The sequence below is a fragment of the Rhynchophorus ferrugineus genome, unplaced genomic scaffold (assembly GCF_030347505.1).
Source record: "Rhynchophorus ferrugineus isolate W39M unplaced genomic scaffold, kcgeb_rfMv2 rfM10, whole genome shotgun sequence".
NCBI lineage: Eukaryota > Metazoa > Arthropoda > Insecta > Coleoptera > Curculionidae > Rhynchophorus > Rhynchophorus ferrugineus.
This window is the reverse complement of record NW_027472589.1, coordinates 18,835,369-18,853,485: the sequence shown is the minus strand read 5'-3', so window position 1 is coordinate 18,853,485 and position 18,117 is coordinate 18,835,369. Positions and strand designations below refer to the sequence as shown.

General features: G+C 32.2%; 2 protein-coding genes and 1 long non-coding RNA gene across 4 annotated transcripts; 2 read left to right on the top strand and 1 right to left on the bottom strand.

Annotated features, from left to right (window-relative positions):
- The first annotated feature begins 493 nt into the window (after nt 1-493).
- LOC143203823 (splicing factor C9orf78) lies at nt 494-2,400 on the top strand. 2 transcript variants are annotated; one of them, XM_076416132.1, is made up of 5 exons: nt 494-684; nt 751-865; nt 926-1,063; nt 1,131-1,494; nt 1,986-2,400. In XM_076416132.1, the coding sequence occupies exons 1-5, from the start codon at nt 560-562 to the stop codon at nt 2,117-2,119; spliced, it is 876 nt and encodes a 291-aa protein (XP_076272247.1). In that variant the 5' UTR covers nt 494-559; the 3' UTR covers nt 2,120-2,400. The 2 variants fall into 2 exon arrangements, with proteins under 2 accessions (XP_076272247.1, XP_076272248.1); XM_076416133.1 differs by having other exon boundaries at nt 527-684; nt 929-1,063; nt 1,986-2,126.
- Nucleotides 2,117-17,666, bottom strand: NELF-B (negative elongation factor B). The gene is made up of 8 exons (XM_076416123.1): nt 17,065-17,666; nt 16,853-17,004; nt 16,547-16,803; nt 16,319-16,481; nt 16,103-16,258; nt 15,792-16,043; nt 15,609-15,736; nt 2,117-2,423 (listed from the first exon to the last, which is right to left on the bottom strand). The coding sequence occupies exons 1-8, from the start codon at nt 17,507-17,509 to the stop codon at nt 2,204-2,206; spliced, it is 1,773 nt and encodes a 590-aa protein (XP_076272238.1). The 5' UTR covers nt 17,510-17,666; the 3' UTR covers nt 2,117-2,203.
- LOC143203831 (uncharacterized) lies at nt 7,329-7,839 on the top strand. Its single transcript, XR_013007445.1, has 3 exons — nt 7,329-7,462; nt 7,528-7,621; nt 7,701-7,839. It is a non-coding gene; the product is annotated as an uncharacterized LOC143203831 (long non-coding RNA).
- Nucleotides 17,667-18,117: the final 451 nt, after the last annotated feature.

The window sequence follows — 18,117 nt, the reverse complement described above, 5'->3', positions numbered from 1 at the left end:
ACTTTAAAATATAAGAATATCCAGGTTGGTTTTTAAGAAAAATATTGCAAAAGTGTGAACCTAGGGTCATCGAAGAGGAAGTCAAAACTTCAAAGACTCAAATTACAGCGAGGACATAAACTCATCTATAAAATGTTTAATAATGTTTAGGAAGCTGAGGCACTGTCCCTGTCTGGCTTAGATGGCCTGATTTGGATCAGAGATTTTTTATATGGGTCTGTCTATCTAGATGATCTGAATTCTTTATATTGAGAATATTTAGAATTTAATTGTTTTTGAATGAAAAACTAATTTTAATTTTAATAACTCATGTTTATTTCACATCTGATAATCACCATATAATCTAGAGTTAAAATTGTATTTTTTATTTTTTTTTTGTCAAGCCAGTGTTTACTTTGCGCACTCAACTAACAATATTCTAATTTTCTAATTAAAACAGTATTTTATTATCAATTTGGCAACTCCGTCATAAACATTGACATCAATATTATGTTAGGTTAATCATAGAATTGAGGTTAACTTAAATTTTAACAAAAACAAATATTTGTTATACCTTATAATGAGCGATTCCACTGAAAATAACGACGAACAGATGAAAACAACGTTTAAATCAAGGAAAAAGAAAAATTTAAGACAAAGAATTAAGTCCGAAGAGAGCGACGACGAGGATATTGTTGATATTAGGTTTGTATTTGTTTGGTTTAGTCTAAAACAGTTTTCAACAAACTTTTCACATACTTTTCTGTATAGCTCTAAACTAGGAGAAATGAAAGAAATACAAAATTTGAGGAAGAGACCACATGGCGTGAGCGTAATAGGACTTGCTTTGGGGACCAAGGTTTCTATAGAAGAGGAGGCTGTTAATGTGTGTATTGCTGACATATTTTAAAACAAATATATTTCATACTCTTTAAATTTGATTTAGAAGGATCCTTTCAAAGTTCAGACAGGAGGTATGGTTAACATGCAAGCTCTGAAATCGGGAAAAGTGAAGCAAGTTGATGATGCTTATGACACTGGAATCGGAACTCAGTTTTCTGTAGAAACAAATAAACGAGATGAGGTAAATTTTTATTGTTGATGATGATGATTTTAACTGATGCTCTAAATAACCTTAAGTCTACCGGCAGGATGAAGAAATGATGAAATTTATAGAAGAAGAAATGTCAAAAAAGAAAGGAAAAAATGACCCAGATAATACCAATAATAAACTTGCCAATGGTACCTCTTACCTTACTCCTGAAGAGGCGGCCTTGCAAGCTGTACCTAAGCATCTAAGGGAGTCATCTGCTAAAAGATCAGAAGAAATGCTTTCCAATCAAATGTTAAGTGGCATTCCTGAAGTTGATCTCGGCATAGAAGCTAAAATAAAAAATATTGAGGCAACTGAAGAGGCCAAATTGAAACTTTTGTGGGAGAAGCAGAATAAATCTGATGGCCCATCGCAATTTGTCCCGACTAATATGGCTGTGAATTTTGTACAACACAATAGATGTGAGTTGGATCAAGTAGTTATAATCTATGATCTCGTGAACGTCAGACTTATGTCATTTTATTAAAGCTGACATTTATACAAAAGTCATCTTAAGTCACTTTATAAAAATTTTTCCTATATAAAGTACACTACTATAAGTAAGCGCTCTTTTATGACAAACCATTGCATTTATAATTAATAATGGCATCAAAATATTTTAACCCATTTTGGATATTGTTTACAATTTATTATAGACCCTTATATTACGTAGCCATGTAACCTATTTAACAAATAATTAGGTGAATAATCATATTCAAAATTCAATCTTTGACATCTATAACCTCTTATCTGTCAGAGCTACTGAAATTTTTTTTATAATAGTCAATTAAATGTTCTTGTAGTGGTGTTTTTCCACAGAAAAAAGGTGACCTACCAACTGACGTATGTACCCGTGCGGTTCCTTCTGCTTATTTTGTATTTAATTAAATTTAATAACTGATTTATATTGTAGTTAATATCGAACAGGCGGAAATAGTAAAGAAGAAAGCAAAACTGGAACCAGAAGAACATAAACCTAAGAAAAAGGACGAGAAAGCCACGGATGATTATCACTTTGAAAAATTCAAAAAACAATTCCGAAGATAATAGTAATTGCGATTTATTCATAGACGTACATAAAGACATATTAGAAAATAATAATAATATGCTTCAACAGTCAAATACAAGCTGTTATATAATATGATGATACGGAGCTGGAGTTGGAACACTCATAAGAGGTGAATTAATATCTATGTCCATTTCGGCTGGAATCACTGTCTCTTCCTGGGAATTGATTTTTTCCTGAAGCATTTTGTATAAGTTATGAACTTTCTCACTATGTTGATGTGTGGGTTGGACTGTCTTCAATAAAGTATGTAATCTACTGACTGGTAGTTTGGCATGAACATACCTGTGAACAAATAATTTAAATATAAAAAACCATCAGTAATGTTTACTAATATGAATACAAATATTTTTAATTAAATATATTATTATGATTTAAATTATTGCACATTCTTAAATAGATATCAACCCCTATCAACAAAAATTATTTGTAATCAAATAATTATCTAAAATAAGAGTGCTTTTTATTTATTGATGCATATTGATACGACATTAATTTTTTATGGAATTTGCTATGAATATTTATACGTTTTCGAATATGTGCTGTAACCTATTAGTGATTAATGAGTAATGACTGAAAGTAAATTTTATTAATGGCAACACTAATTTTTTTACCACGGAAACGATTTTAATGTCATAGAGGAGGAAAAAAATTCAGACCTACAACAACTTAAATATTAATTTGTTTTTAATATTTGTTGGAAAATATTGTAGTCTTACTTATAAATATTTTTGCCAAGTGTTATTTCACTAGTATTTTTACTTCTTCAATATTCTACCAAATTGTATGGCTAGTAGGTCTGCAATACTCACTCACTTTATTTTATTTTTATTACTCACTTTTTTACTATTATTACCTTAATTGCAGTAACCATCCATGAATCGATTCTGGTCAAATTTAAGTTTGCCTTGACAAATTCCAGTTCAATTTTTTTTGTTTATCTTTTTTACCTGTTGGTAGCACAAAACCGATTTTTTAACTGTGAAATATAACTTAAATAATCCAAATAAAATTTCCCGAAAAATTCAAACGTTGGTAATGGTAAGTTCAAATGACGGTTGGGAAACGTTGATGTCAATGTTTCATAATACTTCTGATTCGTATTTGGCTTAATATGGCGAATTTTCAAAATTTCTACTTTTATTTCTACTAAAATCTTAGTAATCACATCTGCATATAAAAAATAAATCTTTTTTGAGATATGTTTATCATACATTAATTTTTTTTCAATATTGTTGATTTTTTTTACAGTAAACTTTTATGATACCTGTAAAACACTGATGTGGTACAGAACGAATCGATATACCTACGATAGTCTGAACTGAAATAGCTAATAAAAATGTTGAGGCTTCTAGCATTCTTCGTGTTCATGATATTGTTCGTATTGCAGAGCCATGTAATTTAATAATTAACGAATAAAATATCAAAGTATTGACAATCGATGGATCGCCAGCTGTTGAAAAACTCAACGGCATCCAGTTATAGTGGGTGGTCAACTTATTAGGAACAATATTGAGATTATTTAATTTTCTAGTTTAATTGGATTTCTGTAACAAATTATTAGTTGGGGACTCATATATTTTTTATTTGTATTTTTAATCTATTGAGATCATACAAACAAAAAAATATATACAAAGCAGTTTTATAATTTTCATTTAAGGAATTTTATTATTATAAAAAATAACAGAATCAATTTTAATATTTAGTGATGCCACCCATTGTGGTAATAAAAGCTTCTATGCGTCGAGACATGCCCTCAATAGATGTTTTTGTATCTTCCTGGAGTTGTGATGCCATTCTCTCATGAGATTAATTATTAATTAACTGAAGTTTGGTGGTTTCCCCGCCAAATATGCAGTGACACTTCTGGCTTTGGGACACGCTGCCGAATTATGCATAAAAATGTAGTTATCATCGTCAGGGAACCATTTATTCATTCATCTGCGGCAGTATTGGTCTTGTTTCATTGTCCTTCTATAATGTATAGCCGTCTCATGCTTTTGGATGCGATAATAAACCACACCATTGCACTAACCCCAGAGGGCCCTCTCTACAAGGCAATTGGCGTGAAACTGTTTACCAGGGCGTCATCTTATAAAAGAACGTTTGTCAACCAAAATTTCTAATTAATTAAATTAATACTAGAAAATCCTTATTGACAAATTGTATTTATACAAAAAAGTTATCTTACTCGACTCCAGTCTGCAACAATTACATTTCGATGTCGCCTAGCTCATTGGAGTCGTTTCTTTTTCATGCTGTCGGTTAGATTTGGTTTCCCAGTCCAACATCCTATTAGATGCTCTTCAAGCAACGCTCTTTTTACGTTTTTCGAGGCGGATGTTTCAGATTTTTCCATTGGTACGAGCTATAGTGAATCTTTTTCTGTCACATTTGCCAATAGTATTTGCCTCAAGAGGTTATTTATTATCAATTCCATTTTATTATTATTTTGAAATTCCAGTAATAGCTGCTATCTCCCTATGGGAATGTGTGGAAAGCAGTAACAATGTTTGCATCTCTTTACATTTTCTTGCAGACGTGTCCAAAGCTTTACCCATCTTGAAAAATCGAGATTTGATGAAGAATCTTCAAAATCCTGCTGGACCAACAGTAGACCAATGATTGATACACTTCCTGAGCGCCAGTTATGGATTGATGATTGGTACCAACCACTGTTGGATGTGAAAGGGTCTTTTCAGCTGCTAGATACATATCAAACTGAAATGAAATGCTATTCGTTGGATAATACCATCAGTATTCTTTGTTTTTAAGTAGCTATTTCCAAAAGCACCACTAGAGCTTGACTTTTAAATTGATAATATTGACAATAGTATTAGATATTATCCCATTTTTGTATTAGGTGTTCAAGGCAACGTCAATGTCGCACATTTTTCATCATACTTGGTGGCTTAATTTGCAGTAATACAATAAATGAGCCGTTCTAACATTGTTGGAATCATACGATACATTGCTGTAATAAAAAATCATCCCGACACCAGGAACGGCAACATTGATGCATACTGACTTTATAGGATATTGTAAATTATAAAGTTGTAATGAAACAGTGATCTCTTCAGCGGTAATACATTATCAAATGAAAATGTATTATGAAAATCATCAAATCCAGAGAAGTGTCTAAACAGGAATAAATACAAAAAATATTGGAATTGAGTTATTGAAACCCTTTATAAAAGTTTATAGACATATAAAAATACATTTATGAAAAGGAACAAAACTTACATTCTGATAATCCTCAAAGAAACAGTAATAAAGAATGAAGGTGCTATTTATGTTAATATTAACAAAAAGTGCCGCAAATGTTTATTTTTTACATGTAAAGACCACACTGCTAAATCAACGTCAATACCAAACATTAGATTTTTTAGTCATTGTGGAACTGGTTTGATTTAGGTTGTAATTTTCTTATTTTTCTGATCTCTTGATCTTTTTTGACCTCAAACGATGTTCATTTATTTTATTATATAAAGAAGATATTTTACGTTATTGTTTTTCAAGAAATCAGTTTTTATAGAAATAAGAGCTTTCAAAATTTCCTCTTGCCAACTCTTTTAAAAATCAACTAATTAACTAATTCGGAAAAAATGTAGCTTTTATATTTCCATTATTGTCCAAATGTTAAATTAAAAGTTGTCTTAGTAAAAAAAATAATAAGAAATCTTGTTTTTATATATTTACTTACATAACAATACAGGGTCACCTACTTTCGTGATACCAGTTAGGAATTAAGAAATTTTTATTTTTCAATTCAATTTTATTTAAATAATTACATCCTACATTAGATACATTTAATACAATCTTAATTTAAAAAGTAATTTATTACTACTGTTGTGTTGTATTTGCATCAATACACAACCCAGACCAGTACGGGATTAATACACCAGTATGTATATTCCAAATTAAAATAAAGCTAAACTACTTAAACTTAAGTTAAGAGTAACACTTGTCACTATACAAGTTCAGGTAGGTAGGTTCACTTAAATTTTGTGATTTCCGATGCGTTTTCCAGCAGCTGTATTGCTTCTACGTTCCTGTGATTTAGTAACCTTTTTTCGTCTTTTAAGGCGAAATCTTGGATCACTTCGTAAATCCATTTGATTTTGACATCACCGTGCAGCTCTTCATTGGTTACGTAGCGATAAGCATTGTTAGACTTGGTTTGATCTTTTTTATGCAACCCCATAGGTCCAAATTGGCTTTATTGACTTATATACCAATCTTTTTAATTTTAGGCCAAATTGAGAGTATCTTCCGACTAACCAGTACAGTTGCTTAATTATGATTTTGATCTGCTCAATTTAACCTACCATCGAGATGGATGCGGAGGCATTTAGCTAGTTCTGCTTGAGGAATCGTGCATCCCTCAAGTGACATAATTAGGTTTTTGTGATTTCGCCGTAACGCAAAATTAACATGGACAGATTTGGAGCTATTAAGCAGTATTTTCCAGTCTATAGTCCATATTTGTAGGTCAATTGGATTGGAACAGTCTTATTGGATGCTACTTATACTTTTTCTACAGCCCTAGGCAGATATATATCTTTTGCCTTGATAACTGTATCGTCGGCAAATATTCCAATCACTGTTTCTTTTGTTGTTGGCATATCAGCAGTGTAGACCAGATATAAGATACTACTCTATACTAGGGAACTCTAACCGAAATAGGTTTAAGTATTGATATTACCCCTTCATGCAATACTCTAAATTTTTTTTTTCTTTCAAAAATGTACGAACAACCTTAAAAGATTCCGGAACATGCTTCACTCTCAAAAAGGCATTGAATATGTATGTCAATTACCCTTTTAATAACCCAAGTGAAATATCATCAATATCAGGACCCATTTTAGGATTGAGGTTGTTGTCAATTTCTGTGACAACTTCCCATAGAATAAAGAAATTTAGAAATTTAGATGTGAAAGAAGGAAAAATCGGGTCCCACGTTTAAGCTTTTCCGAATCCCCGTTACGCGGTCAAATGAAAATAAAAAATGCAACATCTATATGTGTGTTTCTCTCTCATTCGGCCTCGATATTAATAATTCTAACCTAAGAAGTTAACGGCCATATAATTTGTGTTGTTTATTTACGTCAAGTTTTTCGGTATGTGTTTTTATATATATTTGATAACTACTTTAGATTATTCCGTGTCTTTTAATTTATTAGTGTAATAAAAAGAAAACCTTAAGGGATCTCTTATGATCTCCTATGTAGGTCCAGGAAAGTTTCTAATCCTTTTAAAGATGAAGACTATAGACCAAAATGTGGAAAGCCATCGCCGAAACAAGATATAATTCCTACTAAATAGTAAGTATTTTGTTAAATAATTAAGCAATATATATTGAGATTCTTTACCTTTACTACAAAACAAGGAAAATATGCCCCTAATGGCAATATTACAATCACATAAGTTTTTTAAGGCTGATAGATATATAGGAGATTCTTCTACCCCAACCAGACCCAGAAGTAAGTATATAATAAGAAACTTATGTTTATTATTTAGAGAATGGGGGTTATAACTTGAAATTTATATGTTCATTTATAGATAACTCAGCCTGTCCCATCAGCTTCGTTTCAGGTTGGATGAAAAACTAATGGCTTTATCCTTATTGAAATGCAGTGGCAGAAGATATAAACTGTTATAGAAGATACTCCGCTTGCCTCCTAGAGGAACATTAATGCAGATACTAATGAAGTTCCTTTTTGCTGCTGGAGTAGTAACCTCTAATTTTGGTCGTTTGTTCAGAATCTTGACTGTATATTAGAGAGAAGATAATATCAGTAGATTACGTGTTTTAGGTAGTGGAGATATCTCTGTGATTATATCAATGTCTTTATGGTCATGGTAAATTAATGTAATTGTAATATATCAATAAAATATATTTATTTTTTATTTTCCCAGTAAAATTAAAAGAATTTTTTTTAATTTCCTGCTAAAAATGTTTACTATACATTTTTAAATTTCCTGCTCAAAAGTTTAAAATTCCCACTAAACATTTTTAAATTTCCCGCCGTAACTAACTGATATACGGCGCATGCGTAAGCGCCCTCACAGGGGGATTCCGAGCGTAACTTAGAACCAATTTTAACATAAGAGATGCGCTTCTCAGTTTCTTTATTCTACGCAACCTCCATTGGAGAAATCAGATTTACAGCTACATCGGGCTGATAAACAGGATTTATATCTATTGTAGATTCTATATTATTATTTATATTCTTTAATCTTTAGATTTGTATAAAATTATTTTATTAGTGTTTTAAAATTATTTCCCCTTATATTACAACAGTCCTTTGGAAATTCGTTTATAATAGTTTTGGCCAAAAACTAGTGCAAAATATAGCGTAAGTGAAAAATGAAGTGCATGATATAAACAATATATTTTTTTTTCCTCTGGAAGTAAATAAAATAAAATATTAAAAATCTAAAAATGGCAAACCACAGCGATTCAACCAAATCACCTGCACACTTTGATATAAGATTAGAACAATCAGCAACAACGCAAACTCCACCATCAGAACGGACTACAGTTATTAACAAAAAACGATTGAGAAATCCAGAAGAAGAAATCGCGAGGAAACAAACAAGAATCAGTGACTATTGGTTACAGAAACCGATAGAGATAAAAACAGCTTTAGCAACCTGTCGGAAGAAATTGAAGAGAATATACAACCAAGCCCTGAAAAAGTTGTTCCCAAACCACCACCAATAACAGTCTATAAGATAGGAGTAATAAAACACATCCATGACCTATTGAAAACCATTACTATGAACTACACAATTAAAACACTGAGCTATGAACTAATTAAAATCCAATTGTTCGAAGCGTATCATTTTAAAGTTCTTGTAAAAGAATTAGATGAAAGAAACACTCAATACCATACATTCAGGCCAAAATCCGAGATAACATTTAAATTCGTATTAAAAAGATTACATCACGGGACGGACTTTAACACCATCAAGGTAGCACTAGCTGAAAAAGGCCACGAGGCCGTAAATTTCAATATACGACATAGCACGACAAAAAAACCTCTGCCTATGTTCTATATTGATACAAAACCTAATGGAATAATAAGGCGGTGTATGAAATCACCAAATTGGAAAATAATATTATTAAATGCGAACCACCACATATAAAAAGAATTATACCACAATGCACGAGGTGTCAAGCGCACGGGCACACAAAGACTTACTGTCGCAAATCATATAGATGCGTAAAATGTGCAGGAGAACACAAAACAGGAGATTGTACTCGTAAAGTTCGCGATGAAAAAGTGAAATGTGCTAACTGTAACGGAAATCATCGGCGAACTACAAGAGTTGCGCAGCTCACAAGCAACTACAATAGAAACTCTATCTTGCCTTAAGGGAAAAAAGACATCAACAACAACAATCCACACCTACCAGTCTACCCACCAGACCAAGTCAACCAGACATAACTTATGCCCAAATGGTTGAAAATTGTTCAGCACAAAATCGAGAGACGACATCTCAACATACTGAAACTAGCAACATCTATAGATTAGAAAACATGATGGCCAAACTAATGGATCAAATGAGTACTATGCTTGGTCTACTCACAACCGTCGTCAGCAAACTTGCTTAATGCCTGAAACCAATAGCTACAAAATCGCCGTCTGGAATGCCAATGGGCTCCAACAACACGCCAGGGAACTAAAAATGTTCGTAACTGAACAAAATATTGACGTTATGATGGTTTCCGAAACACACTTTACGGACAAACATTATTTGAAAATTCCTAAATATAAATTTTATCATACAAATCACCCTGATGATAAAGCACATGGAGGTACAACCATAATAATTCGAGATGATATAAAGCATTTCGAAAAAGAAAAATTCCGCAAAGACTACCTGCAAGCCACCAGTATAACCATAGAGGAAGTCCATGGCTTATTAACAATTTCTGCGATTTATTGCCCACCCAAACATAACAAGGCAGAACAATTTCAAGAATTATTCAGTACGCTGGGTAATAGATTTATAACCGGAGGAGATTATAATGCAAAACATTTAATGTGGGGTTCAAGAGTAATAACCTCAAAAGGTAAAGAACTGCTAAAAGCAATAAAGACAGATAACTTACAACATATCCCTACTGGTGAACCAACATATTGGCCTTCGGACAGAAATAAAAACCAGATACAATAGATTTCTGTATTACAAAAAATATTAATCCAAAAAAGTGTTAGGCAGTATCATGTTTCGACCTGTCTTCTGATCATTCACCAATAATAGTAACAATTTCTTCAAAAATTACCATCAAAGATAAACCCCCTTCTTTGTGCAATAATAGAACTAACTGGCCCTCATTTAGAGAAAACTTAGACCGAAACATCTCGCTAAACTTACCGTTACAAACTACAAAAATATCATGTACAATATAGAAAAATATAGCAGAAAAAAAAAAGTTACGACGAAATTGGCAACAACAAAGGACTGAAGAGAATAAAAGAAAATTTAATAGGGCAATAAAAGAGCTGAATCTAATCTGAATTGAACTATATAATTGAACTATAACTAATCCAAATTGAACAAAACCAAGGCAAGAATGCCTAGAAAATTTGACATTACCTGAGGCTACAGACTATTCGTTGTGGAAAGCAACAAAAAAGCTTAGGAGATCCCAGCAGCATAACCCACCTATTAAAACGAAAATAATTGGCCTAGAAGCAATAAAGACAAGGCCGACATTTTCTCAAAACACTTAAAAAATGTTTTTAAACCTTTCCAGTCTCAGCTACATAAAGATGAGGAAAATAAAATTACTAGCTTTCAAGATTCGCCACTTCAAATAGATTTACCGCACGAGAAATTAACGGCCAAAAAAGTTAAACAAACAATAATGAGAGAGATTAGATTAATGTTAAAAAAGGTCCTGGTTATGACTTAATTAGTGGCAAAGTTTTAAAAGAACTATCAGAAAAGGGTATAAAACTATTAACATTTATATTTAATGCTATGCTACGAATTAATTACTTCCCTAGTATCTGGAAAGTAGCTAAAATATTAATGATACTTAAACCAGGAAAAATACTAGAAGATGTGACCTCCTATCGACCTATAAGTTTATTACCGATAATCTCGAAAGTTTTCGAGAAATTATACATAAAAAAGCTAAACTATATAATAAAAAATAAGAAAAATTATTCCAGAACATCAGTTGGGCTTTCGCAATAAGCATGGGACTATAGAACAAGTGCATAGACTTGCAAACAAAATAAACGCTGACCTAAATGCCAAAAGATATTGTTCGGCTGCTTTTCTAGACAAATCTCAGGCTTTTGACAAAGTATGGCATACGGGATTTCAGGTTAAACTAAAGAAACTTCTCCCTCATCCGGACCATCAGTTACTAAAATCGTATCTCACTGATAGACATTTTATTGTAAATCAAGGCGATGAACATACCGAATTAAATCCCATATATTCAGGAGTTCCACAAGGTAGTGTACTGGGTGCAGTACTGTATCTTCTGTATACGACTGATCTGCCCACCACAAAAATAAATACTGTGGCAACATATGCAGACGATATAGCAATCCCATGAAGATCCAGTCACAGCATCAATAAACCTACAAACCCACCTGGAGCAAATACAATTGTGGTTGAAGACATGGCGCATTAAGGCCAATGAAACAAAAATCCACGAATATAACGTTTACCCTGCGTAGAAGAACATCCACACCATGAAAGTGAATATCAATTATTGTCAACTCCCCCAAGCAGAGCATGTTAAATATTTTGGTATGCACTTAGATCGACGCCTAGCCTGGAAGAAGCACATACCCTCTAAACGAAAACAACTTGGACTTAAATTATATCAAATTTATTGGCTCATCGGGCGCAAATCCAAGTTATTATTAGATAACAAGATATTGCTTTATGTGTCTATACTCAAGCCCATTTGGGCATATGGAATCCAACTATGGGGTACCGCTAGCAAATCTAATATATCCATCATTCAACGGTTCCAAAATAAAGTGTTGCGTGCCATTGTTAATGCTCCGTACTATATTTCAAATAAACGCGATATTCCTCTAGAACCTATAACGAGTGTAATTCAACGTGTTAGTGTGAAGTACTTCAAAAGAGTGTTAGGGCATCCCAATGTACTCGCTAATCAGCTAAATATGCGACGTGATAGTGAGGTGCGTAGACTAAAACGTTTAACACCACCTGATCTGACTACTGGACATATGTAGACTTTAGAATAAGCTTTAGAATAAGACTAATTAATTAAGATAATATTTTATACAGAAGATTGTTTAATGAAGTGATTTTCTACATGCCATGTATATATAATATAGACATAACAAATACTTATTGCCAATAGGGTAGATTGTGGTATCAAGAAGAGTAATACAAAAAATACTAATTCTATTAAATAAGGTTTTGTCTGCAGTATTTCTGGTTCTCTGTTTTTTATAACTTTTCGTCTTTGTTTTATCAATTCTCTAATTTCGAGGGGGTAATTTACCTCATATTCTGATTTCCCTTCTAATGTTGGGGTAGCTTCTTTTGCAACTGACCGAATTTGTTCAATTATATTTCGGTTTTTACTCAAGATCGTCTATGCTTTTAAGTCTGACATTTAAACTTAAAGATCAGGCTTTTTTATAGATTGCCGCGTCCAAAATTTAAAAAAAAATGTAACAAGCAATGTGATGACATGTTAGATCGCACAAGCTCTCGATATTTATCTGATTTCATGAAATGCCTTTCGAGTAAAAATCTAGTTCCAAAGTTGAGAACAAATTACTAATTTTTGTTTTTATTTGTCTTGTTTTGGGATTTTTCCAATTTTTCTACCCTGTGTGCTAACTTTCGTCTGAAATTCACTGAGGTCGTTGGTTACAATTTTTATTTTTATTATTTTTAGCCGAACGGCATTGAGGTTTCTTCAGTTTTTTTTTAATTTTCAATTGTAGATGGCTTTGAGCTTTGTTAAGTTATCTTAAGCTTACCACTGGAATTTCATTTGACTGAAGTTTTTTTATATACTGCACATCTTCTATAACTGGCAGTTCTTTTTCATTGCATCATGCAGGTGTTACTATGCTATTCCGTTGCTTTCAGTATCGATTTGTGTGATGTTTACCTGCACATTTCACATATCTAGGTTGTCTACCCATAGATAAATAGAGATTTAACTTCATAGAAAATTTTGGGGAAATGTTTCGCGACGTCCAACATCTAGATGTCGCTACTTTTAACTTATAACTTGCTTTAATTGCTACGCTATAAGCCCAGATGGGATCTGATTAGTTCACTTCGTTTCTATAGTACGTATGTTGTTATTAAAAAATTATTAGTTCATTAGTATATATAAATAGGTAGTACAAAAAGTAAAGTAAATTTACTTAATTAATAGTAAAGAAATACAGAATCGCTTTCGTTCAGAGAAGTATTTGGCTGTCATTAAAAAATGGTTGATAATGATAAAAATCCCAAACCGATTGGATTAAGTATCAAAGAAAATTTATGATCGTTACAGTGTGTTTTGTTGTGGTAAGTTTATTCATATATATAAATATCAAATATTTATTTTTTTAATTTTAGAAATTAATCCCCTTCAGTAAAACGCTATGCAAATGGCTATATACTTTTCTTCTTGGATCAATAGTTGCAGCTCTAATAAAATAATAGCTCCTGAATGCAAATCTATTAAGAGAGGATCAACCGATATTCAATACACGAGGAATTTTGGTGTAAAATGTATTGCCCAAAAACAAATTTGTTAAAGTGTCATCAGTTAATAACTACCATGAGGGGTTCATTTCATTTAAGGAAAAAAAGTGTAATTATCCAAATAGATATATTGGCTTAAAGCTACTTAACCAACATGGCTTGTTTTGAATTTAGGTCATGGATTCGGGAATATACATCTTCGGCTAGTATATTTTAGAAATGTTTTGAAGCGCTCAACATAAGTTAATTTTTTTCACCTCATTGGTCTTTAGGTAATTGTGAAGAAGATGAATATGAGAGCTCTAAATATTTACATTCTATACCAACCGGGGATGAAATGAAAATACTGTCAGTAGGTCTTTGAGCTATGTCTTTTATTTTATTCAGCGATTTTGCCACGTCGATAATATAACAAAATTTTTGTCAAATGTTAAAAAAAAGTAAATTTAAAACCCTTCTATTGTACATTCAGTATAAGAAAACAAAAAGACAGTACTCTGATAGATCCTATTAAATTGATGGCACTAAACAAATATGAAGAAGGAAAAAGACGGAAGAAGAAAAAGTTTTGCTGCAATATATATATATATATATATATATATATATATATATATATATATATATATATATATATATATAAACACTAGAGCCTCACAGACATGAAGTCGCGGCCGTTAAGCCTGATCGCTGATGTTTATCCCCTAATGAGGACTCTGTACCACTTATCACACAGGCAGAGGAATTTTATCTACTTACTTCTTTTTTTTATGTTCTGTAAAATATTTCCTTACTAGCTAGGAAGGTGTCATCTCGGACTTCTTCCTCTTCTTATTCTTTACTTTTGTCCATTCGGGCTGTTCGCCTACCTCTCATTCTAGTTCATCCTGGTCAGTGAAATATTTTTTATATAGTTTTCACCTTTTATTGGTGTCTCCTCGATGTGTTGTAACTGATTTTGCAGCTATAATCGCACAGTTGCAAGCTCATTGGTTACTTCCAGCAGTTTTTGATTCAACTGCTGATTAGTTGCTTTTAATTGGTTGTTTTATTACATAAGTACAATCGGACCATTTTGTATGATATTTCTAATGCATTTTTTACAAGATCTTTTATGTTCACTGTCCGGTTATTTTAAGTTACTTACTTTGTCTTTCAGTTCACTTTAGATTGACTGTCGCCGTAACCCTCACCTGGGAACTCTTTGAAACCGCTAACTAAAGGCAAACAAAATACAGACGCATTTTTGTAATATTTATAGAGTGCATTTCGAGAAGAAAAAACCACGTCTTGACTCTAGAGTCTCTCGAGATTGAAATGTTTAGGTTAAGGATGCCGAAAAAATATTTATATTATTTTACCCTATATATCCATATTTCTTGGGCCGATATTTTTCGACACGATGAAACATATATGAGATTATTATTCCATTCCATTTTTTTGTACACTATCGTTTGCCAATTTAATATTATTGAAATCAACATGTGTACAGCATAGATAAACAATTACATCTTCATCCTTTCCTCTCATCTCATAATTAACAAGGGAAGGAATTCATACATCTCGGTCTGTTATCACGAATAGAAAAGTGCGCATTTGATTGAAATAGTAATCACTATTTTCAGTCGATACAAAAGTCAAAACAGATAAGACTTTTGCTCAAAAATATAGGTGTTTCCAACAATATCAGTATAATTTTCGACAAGCCTATATAATAATGCTACAAGCAATCATAATAAAACTTACCATAGTAACTTTAACAAGTGCCTGGTAACATTATCCCTCTGTAAACCAACAGAGAAAAATTCATCAAAGAGTGCTGTGCAGAAATCTTCAGCTTGAAACTCATCAGGGTTATTTATTAAAAGTGCTACCTATAACCACCAATTATCTTAAACATGTCTGATTATACTACATTTATATACATACAAATGAATGAAGAAAAGGATCCTCAAAAGCCCTATCATCTTTACAGTTGGCTAGCACAGTTAAAATTCTCAAAAGTCCCACTCTGTCTTTCAGCCTAGTAGCATGCAATGTGTAATACATTGCCAAAATACTGGCAACACTGCTGTCCTGGATATAAGCTTCAACAGCATCAGGTAAGGGCCCTGCGTGTTCTATGATGGTTATAGCAGCCTCGCGCTCATCTGGGGGAAGTTTAGTTGATAACTGCCGAACCTACATCAACCGATTCCATTAGATTTATTAATATAAATATACTATTTTTATTAACTTACTTGATCATCAACCATAAGGCTCATCAATGCAGGCAAGAACTTTGTAACAACTTGACTATCAAGCTTTGGCTCTTTAAAATCTTGTGAATCAATCATAACCCAGGCACTTAATCCCAAAGCAAGCATCCTCAGTAGTAAAATGAGAATAGAATTATCCTACGGCATAAACATAATTTCAATCCAACTAGTGTTTCAGTGAATAGTTGATAAAATTACCCTAGGCATGCTTTCATTATAAATTAAATGCTGCAGTATTTTAATTGCAGAAAAAGCCAAAAAATTTATGGCATAAGGATCACAGAGGGTCATTGAAAGATCACCTAACACTTGCTCCTGTCCTCTCTTAACGTTGTCCAAGAAACCTTGTAATTCTCTTGACCTGTAGCACATTTTGATAAATTAGCCTCCAATTTTTTTTTATAAGGACAGGCAATTTGATTTTACCTTTTAATATCAACATTTTTTTCCCGAATGCATGCGTCCAAACACCATGTGAATTTATGACAAGGGTCAATAGAGATAATATCTTGCACCTCCAAGTCATGCAATGCCATCAATAGTTCAGCCCTTAAAGTACAGTAATGTACTATTCTAGTTCTCAAAAATAGTGTTCTAAGAAATTGTAGCACCATATCATAAAGTTTGACACTATTTCCAATCATATGGGCTAACTTTTGAACAACTTCACCTTGTCTGCGTACCTAGAATCTTGTAAATATATTTTCCACAGATATTCGGTTAAGAATTTACCTTAGGCGATGGTCCAAAAAACTGTGTACTCAAGTTTGTATGATCAAAAAGCACATTCTCCTTTTCTGTTATATACTGACTTAATAATGGAGATACTTCATCACCAAATAATGATTGATTATCTTTCCAAATTTGTCTTTTAACTTCTGTATCTGAAGTGACACTTTGTTACAACAAATTATTGCTAGCTAAGTTATTTTTACTATTGTTACCAGTATCATTATATAAGTCCCTATCTCTCACTAACACTTTTAAATAGTGATCCTCAATTTGTGGAATATTCTTCAAAATTGCCATCACTATTGGTCTCATCGCTTTTACTTTTATTACCGGGAAGCTTTTCTGCAATAATTCTTTAAGTTTGTGATCTCTTTCCTTTCCTTCTTGTTTGCCAATATCATTGATATGAGATATTAATTTTTCACGTAATTCTTCGACGACTGACATATGAAAATCCAGTCTTCTAACTCCATGAAGATCCAGCAATGGGAGCATTGGGCGAAGTGATGGTAGAAGTATACCATTTGTTACCTGAAATTCTTCAATCGCCTTTAGAGGATCTGTGCAACTCGTCAAGGCCTGCTTTAGATAATTGGGTCCGTGAACCTTGAGTGCTTCCAAAGGAAAATCTTGATGTCTTGAAGACATCCTGTACATATGAATTAACTAAAATATTTAACACAGATTATAATCTCTGTTAATACTATAAAGTAATTAAGAAACCGATAGTTTAAAAAATTATTGTTGACAAACAAACTTAACCTCTGAAAAATTAATAACTTCTTTGTTTTAAAAATATATCAAGCCACAAACTCTGGCAACATTTTGTATTTTTAGTAAGGAGGCAGAAAAAATTTCGATATATGGATATAGTCATTTTGTTACTTAATTTTAGAAGGTTGTTTAAAATATTGCCACTTGTTTAAATATTTCACTTCATATAATGATTTTTTTTGGACCTATATATAAATATTTTTAAATTTTCTTAAAAGTATTCCGATATAACGATATATTTAATTGGTCTGTGGTGCCTATCAACAGACTATGCACCATAAGAAAATATTTTAAATATTGTAACTCAAATAACCCAATATCCTCCTAATTATTAAAACAAGCTGTAGTGCAATGTTTTGATATGTGTTGAATGAGATATGTTAATTTATAAGAACTATGATGTTAAATTTGTTTATTTTAAAAGGATGATATATAATTTCTATTTATCTAGCTTAGCCTTAAAAAAAATTAACATCATTTCATTATGTCTT

What these genes read in the sequence shown, in the direction of transcription:
- LOC143203823 (XM_076416132.1), top strand. Translation starts at nt 560, where the DNA reads ATGAGCGATTCCACTGAAAATAACGACGAACAGATGAAAACAACGTTT. An exon ending in TAGAAGAGGAGGCTGTTAAT is followed by an intron (nt 866 to 925) that starts GTGTGTATTGCT and finishes AATTTGATTTAG; the next exon opens with AAGGATCCTTTCAAAGTTCA. An exon ending in AAACAAATAAACGAGATGAG is followed by an intron (nt 1,064 to 1,130) that starts GTAAATTTTTAT and finishes GTCTACCGGCAG; the next exon opens with GATGAAGAAATGATGAAATT.
- NELF-B (XM_076416123.1), bottom strand. Translation starts at nt 17,509, where the DNA reads ATGTACAGGATGTCTTCAAGACATCAAGATTTTCCTTTGGAAGCACTC. An exon ending in AAAAATGTTGATATTAAAAG is followed by an intron (nt 16,482 to 16,546) that starts GTAAAATCAAAT and finishes AATGTGCTACAG; the next exon opens with GTCAAGAGAATTACAAGGTT. An exon ending in GCCTTATGGTTGATGATCAA is followed by an intron (nt 16,044 to 16,102) that starts GTAAGTTAATAA and finishes CGGTTGATGTAG; the next exon opens with GTTCGGCAGTTATCAACTAA.